This window comes from Rhineura floridana, chromosome 8 (genome assembly GCF_030035675.1).
Source record: "Rhineura floridana isolate rRhiFlo1 chromosome 8, rRhiFlo1.hap2, whole genome shotgun sequence".
In the NCBI taxonomy this organism is placed as follows: domain Eukaryota; kingdom Metazoa; phylum Chordata; class Lepidosauria; order Squamata; family Rhineuridae; genus Rhineura; species Rhineura floridana.
This window is the reverse complement of record NC_084487.1, coordinates 117538286-117555861: the sequence shown is the minus strand read 5'-3', so window position 1 is coordinate 117555861 and position 17576 is coordinate 117538286. Positions and strand designations below refer to the sequence as shown.

The 17576-nt window shown below is 44.7% G+C and overlaps 1 protein-coding gene across 1 annotated transcript; it reads right to left on the bottom strand.

Moving 5' to 3' along the window:
- Positions 1–359: 359 nt before the first annotated feature.
- BHLHE41 (basic helix-loop-helix family member e41) lies at positions 360–8159 on the bottom strand. Its single transcript, XM_061582224.1, has 5 exons — positions 7741–8159; positions 7393–7456; positions 6948–7055; positions 6232–6343; positions 360–5570 (listed from the first exon to the last, which is right to left on the bottom strand). The coding sequence occupies exons 1-5, from the start codon at positions 7800–7802 to the stop codon at positions 4510–4512; spliced, it is 1407 nt and encodes a 468-aa protein (XP_061438208.1). The 5' UTR covers positions 7803–8159; the 3' UTR covers positions 360–4509.
- Between the last annotated feature and the right edge of the window lie 9417 nt (positions 8160–17576).

The window sequence follows — 17576 nt, the reverse complement described above, 5'->3', positions numbered from 1 at the left end:
TATGTGGCATGGTGCAAATGCTGCACATATGTGGCCCAGTGCTTAAGGTAAGCCCTGTGGAACCCGAGACCACTTGGTACATCTATACAAGGGCATTGCACTACACTGAGAGTGGGCATCAGAATCACACTCATTTTTCTTGTATTGTATATTTTGTCCTTATAATTGTGCCATTATGAAATTAGGAAAATGAAACCAATGAGCCAGCAGAGGGAGCCCAGAACTGTATTTTTTAAATGTCTCCTTATGTAAGCTGCAGCCTACGGAACCTAAGTGTGCGTCTGACACAGGATTATTTATTTGCAATTTACCTCAACTCCAGAAAGTTAGGTGCTGAGGGGAACTGTTTTCCAACATAAAAAATTACTACAAGTTTCTCCTTGTGCTTTATTTTATTTTTGCTGAACATAGCTGATGTTTGCATTAACCAAGTTATTTATTTATTTCATTTCATTTTTAAACCGCCCATAGCGAATAGCTCTCTGGGCGGTGTACAAACAGAGTTAAAATACAATGTTACAATAAAAAACCAAGTTGTTACTTGGTTGCTTTGGTCCGGAATTGTTAATGGCCCACTAACTAGGTTTTGGGTCCAGTTGGATCAGAAGCAATATGCCTAAGCCCCTCACAAGTTGAAATCCATTTGACAGCCCCTCTAACATGCAGACAAATCTGGAGCAAACTTGAAGTCCCCCAAACCATAGTTTTATCCATTATCAGTTTTATATCCATGGCAGAGGGTAACAGCTGTTGCTGTGCAATTTCCAGCCATATCATGTACCAACATGATCAATCCAACGTACAAACCAACCTTTAAGACAGTTGTGTGATAGCCATGTTTGGTGAGTTCGGTTCCTGATGAGCTTTCCTAACATTTGTTGACAATGTGTGCTAAACACTCAAGGTGTATGGGCCAAATACAATTTAAAAGGAAACATCAGTGCTCAAATTACTGAGGCTGGGGTGGGTAGGTGGGTGCCTGAATCTCTTGCCTTTTGTGACAGCCCCCTGAAGTATTGTTTTTAGAAGGCCACAGAGGTGCATGATTTGACTAAAATTGGGTCAAGGGTCAGGAAATGGGGCTTGTAGATTTCATTAAGAGCCAACCTACCTTTCCCCCCATTTGTGAAATTCAGTTGTATATCTATAAACCAAACTACACGGTGCAATTCTGCATTAAAATTTGGATTAAAACTTGGAGATACTCTAGCAGTGCATGCTCAGGGTATTGAGAGCTGTTCTAAAGTAAGTAACAAAGTCTGCCCGAGCAAATAAAAGTATCTGATGTAAATAGGAAAGTGTGATGGTGCAAATAAGGGTGTCACATTTTTACAGAAGCCCCTTGGGGGGGGGATGACTAGACTCCACTAACATAGAGCTGTTATTTGTGAGAACATGTTTTGTAAAGCAGTGGTTTTGTGTAATTGCAGAAGCCCCCACCCTAAGGGCTGTTGTGACCACACAGACTTCTGTGGCTTCAGGAGTCTCTGAATGAAAATTAATTCAAAAATCAGAAAGAAACAACCCTGTCTATGCTAAAGGCCTTCGAAGATGTCATTGTTCACATGACTCTTTGAAGGATGGCCATCTCTGAGGTTTTTAACAGTTTTAATTACTAGACAACCCATATTGCATATTAAAGTTTTTTTATATTTTTTAGTAAGAATTTGTGTTTAAATCACAAAATATTGTGGAAATATTTTTATAGCAGAATTCATGGAGTGCTGGAAAATAATGAGTATAAAGATCGATTCCTAATATCTCTCATACTTAAACTGTTCTTAAAACAGCTGGTTTCTTGCAAACAGTATTTTATTTAATTTAATAATTTAAGACAGCATAAGCTTGTACCAAGCATTAAGCATTGTAACAAAAGTGCAACTTTTTTTCAGCAGTTCCTCCTCAAAAGAAATATTTTAACTGAATTATCATTAACACATATCTTCTTCCTAAAAAAATAGCATGTTGGACATCATTAATTGAATGTATTAACAACTATTTACATACCGCCACTCTGTAGGCTAGTAAGATTTTTTTTAAAAAGGACCAACGTTGTTGAAACACAGCGTTTGAGGCAAACAGCAGCAACAGCAGCAGCAAATGCACCCAAAATGACTAACAGACTCAGGCATATTCACTCATAGTCAGACTGTTGTGTCTCACCTCTTACATAACATTCAAGTGAGATTTCTCACAGTGCTACCTTGGCAACAAACTAAAAATATCTAGGGAAGGTTCTTGGCTTAAGCCTTATTAACAAAGCTTTAGCTGTGTGATTATCTGGTGTCTGGCAACAGTCCACAGAAAGGGAAACTGGGATATTTGGAGACAGAAAGACCTTGCTAAGAATCCTTATCCCACCTTTTCCCAATTACCAACACACTATTTTTAATTACAATTTGTTATCTCTTTCAGCTTATTTAGCAACTCTGCCTTTTAACTGTGGCCTGATGCGCAGATATTAAAGCCAGCAAAGCTTTTCCCTTCGTTTTAACCTCCATGCCAGGAAAAACTGCACTTTCTTTTGCCCCAAACCACCAAAGGAGAACCACACACTGAACTGATGCAGATTCAGGCTTCCTGTTCTTAGTCACAACATGATGTTCTTCTGGGACTACTGAATGGGTGGATGTGTCTTTTACTGCTGATGGGAAGGCATACTCCCATCTGGGGCCATTAGCTTGTGCACAACTATAGCTAGATCTGGCCTTGTGGGTTTAGACCACTGTTTAAAGGCACAAGAGCAGGACAAGAAAAAATTTAGCAACCCTATCTATTCCTTTGGGATACAATTCAAGGTTAGATTAGGTGGCAATCCTATGCATGCTTACCTGGGAGTAGCCCCACTGACAATAGTGGGCCTTATTTCTGAGCAAATATGCATAGGATTGTGCTGTTAGTAGTATGGGATGTCTCTTTATTATTTTTAGTCCAGTGCAGTGCTGTTCCTTCACATACAAGGTAATTTAAAATCAGGAACACTGCAAAACTAAACAATAAGACATGGACAAATGCACTTGCTTTAGCAAAAAATAAATTGCATCATGGGACAGTTCTTGCATTCTCTGACCCCTTGACCTTATGTCAGGAGCAGCTCTATAAATGCAAGCTTGACAACAAAGAGATATAAACAAGGTCAATTCATTCATGGTCTGTTTCTCAATAAAGTGCTTGCTTATAAAGTAAAAGCTCTTCTTACCTCCTTTTCCTCTCCCCCCCTCCCATTTCTCCACAATGGACTAATCAAAATCTTCCAGACATTCCATGTGACAAAGGCAACATATAGTCCATTGAAAGAAATGGTTCCTAAGCTCTGAATAAACACAGACAGGATCTAATGCCAGCCCCAGTGATTTCAATGAAGTTGAGATGCACTTAAGTTTTACTGGCTTGTACCCAATTATTCCTGTATGGAGCCACCAATTAAGAAGTCAGTAATGGTGCAGCAAATTCTCTGGAATTTTTAGGCTGCCATTCCCAAAATGACTTACTCCTATCCAGAGTAATGACACAGGCTTCAGTGGAACTATTCCAAAGGAAGCAATTTGCCCATTGACTTGGGAGCTGCTCCTTTGGATTTCAATGGAACTGACTTCAAAGCAATTGTTATTAAAATTGCAAACTTCTAACATAACCCTAGGTATGCTTACTCAAGCAAATCTCACTAAATTCAGTGGGGCTTACTCACAGGTAAGCAAGCACAAGACTGCAGCCTCACAGAGCTATCCTACATAAATCTACTCAGAAGAACATCCCCGGTAAGTTCAATGGGGCTTACTCCAGGAAACTGGATTTCCGCCTGAATTAATATAGCTCTGGACCACTTTATGCTTAAGCTTGCCCTGCTATGAGCACAATCCTTCCTGACAAACCCCGGGGAAATTAACACAAGTGCACTTCAGCACTCTAAAATAGCTTCCATTTAGTCAATAGAACTTGCGCAGGAGAATATCCTGCTGCGTTATTCCCCTTTGAGTCAGTTCCATTACAATCTATACAATACATAAGCATTAATAAAGTGCCTGTAATTATGGTATTGGTATGATATATATCCCACATCTTGACTTTCCAGTTCAAGATGCTGCAGCCCCCTCCCCTTTTCCTTGGACCTTCTGAAATGTTAAGCATCCTTCTCTTATGAAGGAAGTTCCACTCCCTCCTCCCACTCTCTAAGGGAGCCTTTCCATTTGCTTTTGTTTCAGCTGAAATGGGGGTGGGGGTGGAATTGGGATTCTGCAGCATTACAAAATTTGTGAATAAGTTTTTTAAAGAAATATAAAAAGCATGAAAAACTGTGGTTGAATAAAGATGAACCAAAAGATATGTGGGTGGGGAAAGACCAGTTTTTTTAAATAAGAGAGAATAAATGATCAGCCTTGTAAGCTTTCCCTTAAACCCATTAAGAAAGGGGGAGAGGGCTTGCTTCTCATTCTTGTGAGCGATGGATCCTTCCTGTTAAGTAGGAAGCATGAACTGTGTGGTTTCCTTTAGAAAAGCTGTAATGTTCGCTCAAGGATTTTCCTCTGCAGACTGCAAAGGCTGTTCTTGGGAAGGGAGATCCGTGTCCACATTGAGCCCAGCTGAGTTGCAGGTAAACAAATGGGGAAGGTGCTGTGTAGGAGAAGCCACATCGGGTGAGAGGAGGACTGAGGAGGTTGCTGAAGCCAGACTGGCTTTCTCTGCCGGCGCCAACACAGAGGAGAGATAGGGAAAGGCGGCAGCGGCTGCTGCTGCACTTGCAGCAGCCTGAGCTGGAATTCCTGGGTAGATCAAGGGGATGGGAGCAGCAGCAGTGGCTGCAGCTGGGTAAAGATATTTCTCCAGATTGTTTTTGTCCAAGAACGGCTGCATGTAGGCAGCTGCTGCTGAAGGAGAGATGAAGTAGAAAGGCAGGCAGAAGGGAGCAGCAGATTGCTGGGCAAAGGGAGATCCTCCTCCCCCCAGACCTCCAAACCCCATCAAGGAGCTGATCAGGGCTGGATCAGGGCTCACGAGGGCAGCTGCTGCTTGATCTGGGCTCAGCACCGCAGAAGGGCTGCTGCTGCAATCCAGCTTCAGCCTTTTCGCTGCAGAAGGTGCCTCATCCCCAGAAGGCTCCTGCTTGATCATCAGGTTGCCTTGGCTCTTCTCGCCATCCAGCCTCCCTTCACACTCCCCACCGTAGCCACTATCAGTGTCTGTATCATTCTCTCCACCAAGCTCCACACTACTGTTAGGGTGATGGGCATTATTATTATTATTACTATTCTGAGTCCTCTGGATGACTGGCACACAGTTTGGCTGGCTCTCTAGCTTTGGAGCAGCATGACTTTGCTGCACACATGAAGAAGCAGAGGAGGTGGAGCACAGTCCTTTGCTCCCACAAACCTTTGGAGTCAAGAGCTGGGGGCTGGGGAGGAACCGAGTGCAAACCAAGTGCAGATGGTTGATGAGTTGGGAGCAGCGCTGCTCTCTGGGAGTCCAACTTTCATATCTGGAAAGGTATTGCAAGACTTCTTTAGTGCATGTCTGGAATCCCGAATGAAAAGCATCCAGGTCAGACTGCAAAGGAGACTTCAAAGACCTCTCTCCTGCAATAAGGGGAGCAGGGGAGGGGAGGGAGTGGGGCAAAATAACAGGCAGGAAAAACAGATCAGTATTAATACTGCTGGCTTGGGATCTAGCATTACACAGAGTGTGCCTGCTGTATTAATAAAATCCCTCTATAATTGTGTTATGTTAAAGTACTAATTTTCTGCTTCAAAGTTATCAGTAGTGAATCTAGAACTGTAATTTATGAGATGTCAGTTGGTGTCTGTTTTTCAACAGATAACATGTTAAAGACTGCAACACTGGACTTGCTTATTTGGGAGTAAACCTCCAACACGATTGGACTTACTTCCAATTAAGTACATAGAGGATCAGATTGCACAGCAGCAATCCTTCACACACATACTTGGGAGTTAAGCCTTACTGAATTTAGGAGGACTAACTTAAGTGAAGATGTAATACTAACAGGTTACATGACTGTACAGGGCACTTACTTTGAAGTAGTCCTACAGACTTAAGTGTGGCAACTTAACTATGAAATTAGGCCAATAGTTCACAAACTACTAAGACTCTTTATTATTATAACTCTCTTCTTACTATCAAAGCGTAATCTTCCAAGTTATTTTTTCTTTCTGTGTTTTTAATGTTTTTGTTTAAATGACCGTATCTCCTATGTTGTTTCTGTGCTGGGCATCTACTTACCATTCTGTAAAGCAATTATCTTCTGATGCTGCTGCTCTGTTAAGGCTGTTAAAGCTTTTAAGTGTTTCAAAGTTAATTCCAAAACTACAGCTTTCTCCAGATGCCCTAGTGTCTGCAATGGCAAAAAAAGCAGGGGCATTTGATTAGTCAAAATCAAATAGAATTTTATTCCTTTCAAAGTGAGTTCAGTAAAGTTTTTAAAAACAGAGTATATTATTATTGCCCTTGCTTAAATGGACGATATTGCTGTACTAAGGAACTGTGGTGCTTTTCTAGCAGAAGTGCTGTCAGATCAGTATTTTCCTTTGTATGTGTATATGATGCTCTAAAGAATAAAAATACTGGATACCTTGGAACCCCCTAAAAAATTCACTTCCAATTCAGCAGAATTTTAAATGATGTACTCCATGCAGTTTTATATAAGCTTGACTAAACTCAGTGAGACTTACTTCTGAGTAAACAAACTGAATTGAGCTTTGGGGGTCTCATTTCCCCCCCAAAAAATGTACAACATCTTTTACAGTGTAGCCATATCCATGTTTACTCAGGAGTAAGCCCCACTGGGTTCAATGGGCTTATGGCAAAATAAGTGTGCATAGGATTACAGCTTGAATAGTAAAAGCTTCACTAAGAACCCTTACCAATGTGTGATGCTGCAAAAAATAAGAGATAGATGAGCACATACATACGTGGGCACACCCACCGATCAAACTTACTGTCAGTTTTAGATGCTCCGGCAATAAATCTTTCAACTGAGCAATGCACTCATTAATCCTGTCTCGTCTTTTCTTCTCTATTAATCGATGTGGCAGTTTGTATGTTTCCTAGTCAGAAAAATCAGGGAGGAAAAGGCCAAATATTAATTTTACTATAATGCTTACCAGAACCGCAGCAACTGTCCTGCCAGGCACTTCTTCCCCATTGCAAGCCACAGCACATACTAGTGCAAGTATTCCCCCCCACACACACTTTCCTCCACAACTGTTATTCAGCGAAATAAAACCAAACCACCCACTATTGATAACAGAAAGGAAGTTAAGGAGAACACAAAGAGCTGTATAGCATAAAGCTGCGTTCTCATTCATCAGAAGCCCACCTGCCCATTCCCTGTTAAGTACTGTGCAGGTGCTGAAGAGCCTTAAAAAAAACTTATTATCTCACCTTGCTCTCATCCCTCTTCATGCCTCTCTTGGGCTTGCACATGTACAAGGATGGATAATCCAGCCTACAAGAGGAGGAAAAGGGGAGACCCATCTCAGGTAAGATACACAGCAGTCCCTTTATCTATTACTTTACATGAAACCACACAAGTGTCTTCCTTTAAAAGGGATGTAGAGGGACACGTGCATGTTTAAAGTGTGCCCAGCCAAAACTCCCCCCCCGTTTTTAGAGAAAGGAAAAAGCAAAGATATTTGTTGAAGAATAACATGTCTTTTCACTGCTGGGTATCCCTTTAAATTAAAATAATAACAATGTAGAAACACCGCCTTGTAGGCACTGCCACCTCACCCGATGAAGTCCCTCTGCTCCAGTAACTGTCTTTCTGGCAAACGAGAGATCCCTTCGTCCATGTTTGGCAACAGCCTTTTGGTGGTGGTGCTGGTGGTGGTTGCCGCTTTTGATGGACGCTGCGGGATGATGCTGTCTTGGAAGATCTTTGGGCTAAACGGTGGCACATGCAGCCTGGTCTTTTCTTGTGCCGTTGTCGGCGGTGGCGGGGAGTGCCGAAGCCGGTTTTTCTTCTCTCCGCTCTCCGTTTCTCTGTCTCTCCCTACCCAAATGCGACTCACTCCCGTCTTTCTCTCCCTCCCTCTCACGGTGCTGGTAGTTTGCACTCACCGATCAGTTGTTTGGCCACAGGGCACGCGCGTCGCCAGCCAGCCCAGCACCCGGCTCACGTGCGGAACGTACCATGCAACCTCCAGACTCGGGGAGTGGGGAGCATGGGAGGGCACGGAAGGAGGGACGCCGGGAGGGGCGGAGACAACTCGCGGTAGGCGTCCGGAAAAAGAAAAAGGGTGGGGAACACCCAACTTTGCCTAACTAAGCGTTGTCCTGCAAGCGGTATCACAGGCAGGCCGGGAGGGTCTCGGGGCGCCAAGAGGCCCTTCCTCCCCCCATCATAAGAGCCCGCTTGGCGGCGAGGTAGCTTCTGGTGAGGAGGTCATTTGGTCCATTGCTATACCTCAAGGAGGGGGGGATTGTCTTCAGGCGGGTCAAGGAACAGCAAGTGCTTTGGGCTTAGAGGAACCTCCCAGGATGAAGAGGAGGAACCTCCCAGGATGAAGAGGGGAAACCCTAAGGCGAAATCTGTTTTACACAGGAAGCGACTTGTATGACAAACACACACACCCTCCAGTCCAGGGATTAGCAGCGCACCACGTCGAGCCCTTCCCTCCTACTAGACCTCGGCTGGTTGAGGCCAAGGGGCTTTAACCATACCTAAAGTCCACTCCTAGCGGGGTTTGGTTAGGAGTCGACGTTCGTAGTAAAGTCGGGCTGGATGTGGCGCAGACTTCCCTGGGTCACTTCTCACTAACTCTTGCAAGCCCGCAGCCTGTGAACGCTGACTTCCAAGGAAGCCCGTTGAAATCTATGGGCCATATCTTAGCAAGGCTGCAATCTAGCGCACGAATACTTTGAAGGAAGTTTCACTGAACCAAGCGGGGCTTTCTTCCCAGTAAACGCTCGTAAGATCGGGCTACTAAAGCGAACAGTTTATTGAACGTTTCATCTTATGAGGCAATTTATTATCCGCTCCCCACAGTCCCCCCCCCCCCCGTGCCTCTGATTCCAGAGTGACTGAGGGGGCAACTCTCCGCACCCTTTCTTGGGAACTGCTCACATTGAACTCAATGGGGCTTACTACCGAGTAGACATGCTTAGAATTACGGTGTCAAGACCGATACACATGTTGTCCTTCTTGCACGGAGACGTTTATGGGCTTTTCTCAGGACCACGGGCCAAACCAAACTTTTTTTTCTCCTTAAAGCCTTGAAATTATTGCAGATGGTTAAACCCTCTAGGCGAGGGTCGTGACCCACCTGTGTTCCGCCCAGTAATACATGTTTAAATGGACATGTATTGTGTGTAATTTTGGATTTCGTTGAAAAAGTCAGCCAGAAAGATCCTCCCAGCAAGTTGTTCATCGCATGTGGCTCTGACAGTCTCTCTTGCGCAGCTGCAGAAACAGAGCGAAAGCGGACGAGGTTGGCGAGAGGCTTTTTTGGGAAAGCGGGGGAGGGGGACAGAGAGAACCATCCCAGGAGGGTAATGATGACTAACCAAGCCTTGTGAAAGTGAACTGCAGCAATCTGTTCTGTCTGGCAGCGGTACGTGACGGTGCATCCGATCACTCTACCCCCTGCTCCTTCCGCTGGCTAGTGTGCGTGCAAACCCACGTTTACTACCGTTGCTGGCCCCTTAAAAAAAAAGAAAGCTAAAGAAAGCCCTCCTCTTTTAATCCTATCTCAAACTGGTACGAGCACAAGGCTAGCAACGTGATCCGACCTCCTCCCGCCGCCGCATCCTGCAAAGGGAGGTCCGTTGGTGCTGCAACGGCAGTTGCTGGTCTGCTGGAGAGGAAGCCCGGCTGGGTGGCTGTTTGGGATTTGTTAGGGCGCATCCTCCTTGCTGCCGCTGGGAAGCGTTAATACTGTTCGACGCAACCCTGGATCAAAATACTTTCACGGTCTGAGCCTTACTAGCATATGAAAAGGGGAAAGGGTGCTGGAGACGTCAAGTTCTTAACATCAACTCATCCCAAAATAAATACCAGATGTGTCAAAGGAGTGGCGTTTATTCGGCAGTGAATGCCTTGGAAAGCATTCTGCACGTCCTCAGAGACACTTTTTCTTATGCTTAACATGTTCCAGAGCTGAAACCAGCCTTGCTGGACTTACAGGTTTAAATGTGTCTGTACGCTAGAAGTAGCTCGAAATGTGCAGGGCAGGAACGGATCTCCTTCGGTAACTGATCCTCCTTTGCCGCTCCCCTGCTAATACCCTTTTCACTCCCCACCATGAGTTCTGTATAGCCCATTAGACAGGCAAGTAGCGCCCAGATCCTAGCCCCGGTTTGCTCGAGCCTAAATCCCACGTACAAATGCGCGTGGGACGTTCACAAGCCCGTTACCGCCTCCCCTCAAACTCAGGTGAAGTCACGCTGGGCTTGCTCCAGGACCCGAGCCGGCTCGGAAAGGGAGCGCCGACGGTTTTCCTTTGGAGGAATCATCTGCTAGCTCTGTTTGCTTGCTTGCTTTTAGCGTCACGCCAACGTGTTGGCCGCGCTGCAGAGTCCAAACGAAAACACGTTGCACCGAAGAGCTCATCGTCGCTCCAACTAGGAGAGGCGCAACGTGGGCACGTGCGGCCCTCTGGGCAGGCGGCGGCACTGAGCTGCCACAGCGGTGTAATTGCATAGCTTCCCGCTCGATCTATAACCCAGCGAAGCGAAAGTATTAGGATTTAGACCGCTGCTCAGGATCCACGTGCGTCTTTGGGCGTGTAAGTCCCATTGACTTCAGTACATCCGAGTAAACGTGCGTAGGATCGACTTACTCATCTTTCCGTCTCCCGCCTGCCTAATGGCATTGAGCTTAGCACACCGAAAGGAAAGAAGAAAGGGAAAGCAATTGGTTGTGCAACCTTACTTTTGTTTTCTAACTGCATACAGCAAGTGGGGAAGGACACTTTAGAGCGTTTTTTAAAGTAACAACAAATATTCTATGCTTCTGGAGAGTATTATTTTTGAAAAAGGAAAATAAATCCTGGAGAAAGATAAAGAAATGGATAACCAAAGTAATCTGGTTTAGAGCACCTTCCATACGAGGAAAGGCTAACTCTAGTATGACCAGATGCAAAATAGACAAGGGCTTGTGCACCTTTAATAGTTGTGTAGAAGAGGGGATTTCAGCCGGTGTATAGTTTGGAAAGAGAGCCAGTGTGGTGTAGTGGTTAAGGTGTTGGACTACGGCCTGGGAGACCAGGGTTCGAATCCCCACGTAGCCAGGAAACTCACTGGGTGACCTCGGGCCAGTCACTACCTCTCAGCCTTATGAAAACCCTAGTCATAGGGTCGCCATAAGTCGGAATCGACGTGAAGGCAGTACATTGCAGCATAGTTTGGAAACGCAACTAAAAGTGCACGAGCCCTGGACTCGCTTGTAACTGGCCGTCGCTGCTCACGCGTGTGTGACTTTTTAGCTGGGTGTGTGTGTGACTTTTAACAGTGCAATCCTAACCGTCTGTGCCTGCTCAGAAGTAAGTACCATTGAGTTCAGTGGAGCAAACTTGCTGCTAGTAAGTGGGTAAGGCTGCAATCCGATACACACCCAACGGGTCTTACGTTTGACTACACACGTGTAGGATTGCATTGTAATTAGGAGCGTAGGGATGTAAAAGAGCTGGAATCACCAGCGTGACATGGGTGCAGTGATGTCCCTGAGGATTTCACCTGGCAGTGGCAAAGTCTCTGGCTCCCCCCCCCCAATGTGGTGGTGAGTTGGGTTACTTTTCTACTCTTGAAAAGCTCATAGAGCTGAAGAAGGAAGTTAGAAGAGCAACACTGTTTTGAAAGCTCAGACTGGCATCCAAGTTGCCGACAAGCACACAGAGGAAGCGGGAAGAATTGTGGTCTTTTGCACTTCCACTTTCAGCACTATGCACTTTTCAAGGCTCAGAGAAGCTGAACAGAAAGAGGAGTGACTCAGAGAGTAGGATAGAAAGGGGGACAGTAAGGTAGGAGGAAAATGGAGGGACTGGAGAAGAGGCAGAGGAGAGAAAATGAGGTTCTGCAGATGACAGGACAGTGAAGTTGCACTCACCTCAGATCCAGTAACTGGATCATTTTTTCATGGATTCCCACCACCAAAGCACTACCTGAACCACAGTAATTACTGTACAGATTAGGTCATTCTAGCAGAGCCATGGTGCAAAGGGGGGGGGAACCACAGGTCTGAGACATGGCTCCTTATGTTTTCTTTTACAAGGGATTCTCTCAAAATACCACTACCAAATTATAGGCCATGTTTGAGCCCATAGATGAGTTCTGTGATACATTGGTGGTTTTATCGATGCCCTATGTAAAACTCGTGAGAATCCAGTGCCTGGGATCAATGTTTTTGTGTTGCTGGAAAGCATTCTGTGATTTTTACTGTGCAATCCACCAATGTAAGTTGGTGGCAGAGAGAAGCAAGCACAGGAGATGATGCTCACAGCATTTTTCAAACTTTAAAATATGTCCATGGGCCCAAAAAGATTAGTGACCCCACTGTAATAGATGCTTATGAATATTGTGGATAAAGGGGGAAAATACTGTCTTCTATAATATTAAATTTAGTTATGTAGTTGGCAGTAACTGCATGCCAGACCAAGAAAATACTTCTTCACGGACCTTATAATTGACATGTGGAGTTTGTTGCTACAGAATGTTGCGATGATGACCACCAGCTTAGAAATATGGTTGGATCAATCATTGGCTATTACCAATGCTAGTTCAATGGACCCTCAAAGCAGAGTCAGCATCTCTTTGAGTATCTGTTTGCAGACTGCGTCTAGTTTGCACATGGAATTCAAGCACATAATGACAAACTGTGGGGAGGTTAGATGGCACTGTAGAGAGCCAGTGTGACATAGTGGTTAAGGTGTTGGACTGTGACCTGGGAGACCAGGGTTTGAATCCCCACACAGTCATGAAGCTCACTGGGTGACCTTGGGCCAGTCACTGCCTTTCAGCCTCAGAGGAAGGTAAACCCCCTCCGAATAACAGTATTCATAGGGTCGCCATAAGTCGGAATCGACTTGGAAGGCAGTCAATTTCCATTTTTTTTTTGATGGTGCTGCATCAAAGCAAGTGTTATCCCACACTTTCCAGTGCATTTGTCCATCACTTTTCTTGTTGAGGTTTAAGAATGTACTTATAGGCAACAGATATTTCTATCAAACTTGAAAAAGTGGGGAAATTGGGCAGCTATAGTGAATGCACCAGAGGAGTAGGAGACCTGACCTTTCTGAGATATTGTACTGCCCTACACATTTGTCAAAATGCAAACACAATTTGGGTTGGTCTTTCACAGTCCAATCCACTTCCTGTGTAGCTTGGAAGAATTTGGTAACGGGTTTGTAGGGGAGGGGTGAAGGAAGGGGGAGGGAAGGGGCAAGAGGGAGGGGACAGTAGGTTTGATAATTTACATGCTTTTTGAGTTCAGTGGGATTTAATCCTGTGCAATCATGCTTAGGATAGGTGAAACTGACCTGGGGGAGGGGTGGGGAGGGGGAGGAAGGAAGGGCGAGAGGAGGAGATTGGATGGATGGGCACTGGGCAGAGGGGAAGCCCCTTTCCAAAAGGAACACATTATGAACAGTATCATTCTTTTTCAGGGTTTCCCCCACCTTTTTATTCTATACCATGCACATGTAGCCTCCCACCCAAATTTAAACCAAAGCTGTCCCTGGCCACATCCACATCAGACCTTTATTTCACTGTAGACAGTCATGGCTTCTCTCAAAGAATCCTGGGAAGTGTAGTTAGTGAAGGGTGCTGAGTGTTGCTAGGAGATGCCCTGTTCCCCTCACAGGGCTTTAATCAGAGTGGCTGACTGTTAAACCACTCTGGCCACTGGAGCTCTGTCGGGGGAATAGGAGTCTCCTCTCAGGACCCTTCATAAACTACACTTCCCAGGATTCTCTGAGGGAAGTCATGACTGTCTCATGTGAAATAAAGGTCTGGTGTGGGTGTGCCCCCTGATTAGGCAAGCCCAGCAGCAGGGAGTCTGGTTTTAGAACACAGACAGTTGGTTCTTACTGTAGTTCAATGCTCAATTTCTTGAATTAATTAAAAGTCAGCCATGCATTTTTTAAACTGCAGAAGATGAAGGTCAGAGTATGGGGCAAGGTCAGTAATAGGATTACAGGTACTCTGTGAACATGGCTGATTTTCAATTAATTCCAACAAATTATGAGAACTCTGTCAAAAAAAAGTCCAAAAGGTGTCTGGTTTTTCTCTTTCTCTTTTTACACTTTGAACTCTCAATTCTCCCTGACTGTTTTGTGTATCGCCATGAAAATTTAGAGGGTTGTAAGCAAGAGTTTCTGAGTTCGCATCTATGTGCTTGGTTCGTGAACTTACCTCTTCTGGCTCGTGAGTCTGATGCATCATTGGTTGCCTTCATGCATCATGATAGGCCCAGGTATAAAGATGTCTAATTCTTTGAACAGTTCAAGTAGCCATGTCATCTGTGTCAACTCTCTGCTTGCTTCAGAAGCTGACACATACTCTGCTTCTGTGGAAGAGAATGCTACAGTCTCTTGTTTCTTACTTGTCCAACTGGCCACTGAATCTTCATAGTAGAAGATGTTTCCACTGGTGGATTTTTGATCTGTAGTGTCTTCAGTCCAATCTGCATATCCCAGTAGTTTGGGATTTTGGGTAGCCGCTAACTTCAGTTTCATGGTTGCAGTACCCTTCAGGTATCTTGCCACTCTCTTGATTGCTTCCCAGTTGGTTGGTGAGCTGGTTTTTCTGCACAAGTATCCCACGTCTCCCGCCATATCGGGCCTGGTAACAGTGCTGATATACAGAAGTTCCTCTTCTATTTCTCCATGCAAGAATGCTGTTTTTATATCCATGTGTTCTACCTGCATTTTCTTGTTAGCAGCAACACTCAGAAGAGTTCTGATGGATCCTGTTTGACTACAGGAGTAAATGTTTGATCGTAGTCTTGTCTATACTTTTGAGAGCATCCTTTGGCTACTAGTCTCACCTTGTATCTCTCAACATTTCCTTCAACATCCAGCTTTTTCTTGAATATCCACTTGCAGCCTACAGCTTTTTTTCCTTGAGGAAGCTTGGTCAGTGTCCAAGTTTTATTCTTGTGTAGAGCTTCCAGCTCTTCCTTGGCTGCCTGCCTCCATCTCTCAGCTTCATCTTTGGGTAAGGCTTCAATCTCTTTCCAGGTATCTGGCTCTAGAAGTTCATCTCTCATGAGGTAAGCAAGTCTTTCTGGTGGTACACCTTTGTTGGTACGTTCAGAGCGTCTGGGCGCTGGTGCTTTGGCTTCCTCTTCTGGCTCTGGTGCCTCTTCTGACTCAGACTCCTCGTCTTCCTTTGCTGGTGTATTACTGTGTTCCCTTCTGTTGTGAAAGAATAGCTCAGGGTCTTCTTTTTGCTGTCATCTGTTTGCTGTGGTGCCTCTTTTGATTGGTGTGCACACTTTCCTTCATCAACATGGACAGCTCTGTATACTTCTGTATGCAACTTCACCGGTTTCGGGATCTGTGACTCGGTATCCCTTCTGCGTTGAAGAATATCCGACGAATATTCCTTCCTTGGCAGTGTTGTCAAATTTTGACCTCTTTTGTTTCAGAATGTGCACAAAGGCCTTGCACCCGAACACACAAAGATGAGACACACTTGTGTGCCCATGCCATAACTCAAAAGGTGTCTTGTTGGTTGCAGTTGCTTGAAGTCAATTCTGCAGATAGGTGGCAGTAACCACTGCTTCCTCCCAGTACTTCTGTGGTAACTCTGCATCTTCCAACAAGGAATGAATCATCTGTCCAAGAGTCTGGTTCATGCATTCCATGACCCCATTTTGTTCTGGAGTAGAAACAACAGTAGTCTGGTTCTCTATGCCTTCCTTATGTAGAATGTCTTGCATAGCCCTGGACACAAATTCTTCTGCATTGTTGGATCTTATAATTTGTGGCTTTCTGCCAAATTTGTTGGATACAATGCTGATAAAGTCCTTCAATTTTTGAAGTACTTGACTTTTCTCTCTCAGTAGGTACATTGTAGTATATCTCGAGTAATCATCTATGAAAGTAAGCATGTAAAAATTTCTGCCCTGTGATGGCGTTCTAATGAGTCCACAAAAGTCTGTGTGAATTAATTCTAGAGGTTTTGTAGTTTTCCATTCACTTTTCTTAGGAAATTTTGGTTTCACACTTTTTGTCTTTATACAACATTTACATTGTCCAATTTTAATGCCTCTAGCCAAATTTTCCTTCTCCAGTGTGTGTATTTAGCTAAGGAGCAGACTTTTACCCTGCATTTAAATCACTGAGACTTCAGACTTAGTAAAATAAGAAAAAGCTACTTTATTTATAGAAATACATAGTAGAAAGGAAAGGCATACTTACTTCTAACTAAGTTGGAGGTGCAATGCCCAGACTTGGGTATTGCCCTCATGGTTCGGGAGAGGGAACAAAGACAGAGATGTTTCCTCTCCTCAGACAATCGAAGAAGAAAAAATGAAGGAGGGGCAGATAAACTTCCCTGAGCATATCAGTGTATAACGGAACAAAGGTAGAGCAGAGCACAGGTAAACGTAGGCAAACAAAGCCAGCTGGAGGACCCTAACTCTGTCTTCCTTCTGGAATACAAACAAAAGTGCCCAAGCTGCTCTTGCCCCACTTCCAACAGTTTTCTCCTGAGGCAGCTGCTTCCCGGAACTAATTGTTCTGGTCTCCTTTGCCATGCCAGGAAAGCAATTAAGAGAAGTTTCACTTTAAAAATTAAATTAATACCTATAAACATCACTTTTCATAAGGAAATGCTTGATAGCATGTTACACAGGAACTATACATCTCTCTGAACTAGGGTTGCCAGGTCAGAAGCATCCCAAAATCTGAGATTTTAGGGGCGGGCCTGAGTGATGTCATGGGGCGGGCCCAAGTGATGTCATGGGGCGGGCCCAAATGGTGTCATTAAGCATGATACATTAAGCATCAATCACAGTTGCTTGGAGCGTACAATTAAAAAAAAAATCTGACTGGAAATTAAGCTAGACATCTTAGCTAAAAGATGGAGCCTGGGTAGGGAACATTTAATCTAGCCTACTTGGTTTCGGCAAGAAGGGTTTAAGTGCCTTCAGGCCAGGCCAGTCACCAGAAGGTCACTGTAGGAAGAAAGGAGCCTAGTGTTGTGGAGATGTTAGATGGGAGCATTCGGGAGTAAAGATGGATGCCCCTGAAGGATGCAATTCTAAACACACGTACTAAGGGACTAAGCCCCCATAGAACTCAACAGGACTTACTTCTGAGTAGATATAGTTTGGATTGTGCTGTTGGTCAAGCTTGACTAGGGATCCTCTGCAAAGACATCCATCTCCAAGCAGGGTTGGCAACCCCCTGCCTGGAATGCCCTGCCCTTATCTTTTAATGAGGCTGCTCCAAACTTCTTTACAGATTTGACCCTTCACTTCAGAAAGAGGTCGGAGAAATGAGTAAGAGTAAGAAGATTCTCTACCCTTTCTGTCTGCATAGATGCCCTCATCCTTCCCCTGCGCCCAGCAGAAGCTCTGGGCCAGGCGGGATGCAGTGGCATCTCATAGAGGACACCCTCCC

Excerpts from the sequence above, each read along its gene's own strand:
- BHLHE41 (XM_061582224.1), bottom strand. The coding sequence starts at position 7,802 with ATGGACGAAGGGATCTCTCGTTTGCCAGAAAGACAGTTACTGGAGCAG. Across the intron at positions 7,457-7,740 it reads GAGCAGAGGGACTTCATCGG|GCTGGATTATCCATCCTTGT; the intron begins GTGAGGTGGCAG and ends CTCCTCTTGTAG. Across the intron at positions 6,344-6,947 it reads CGGAGCATCTAAAACTGACA|ACACTAGGGCATCTGGAGAA; the intron begins GTAAGTTTGATC and ends TTGCCATTGCAG.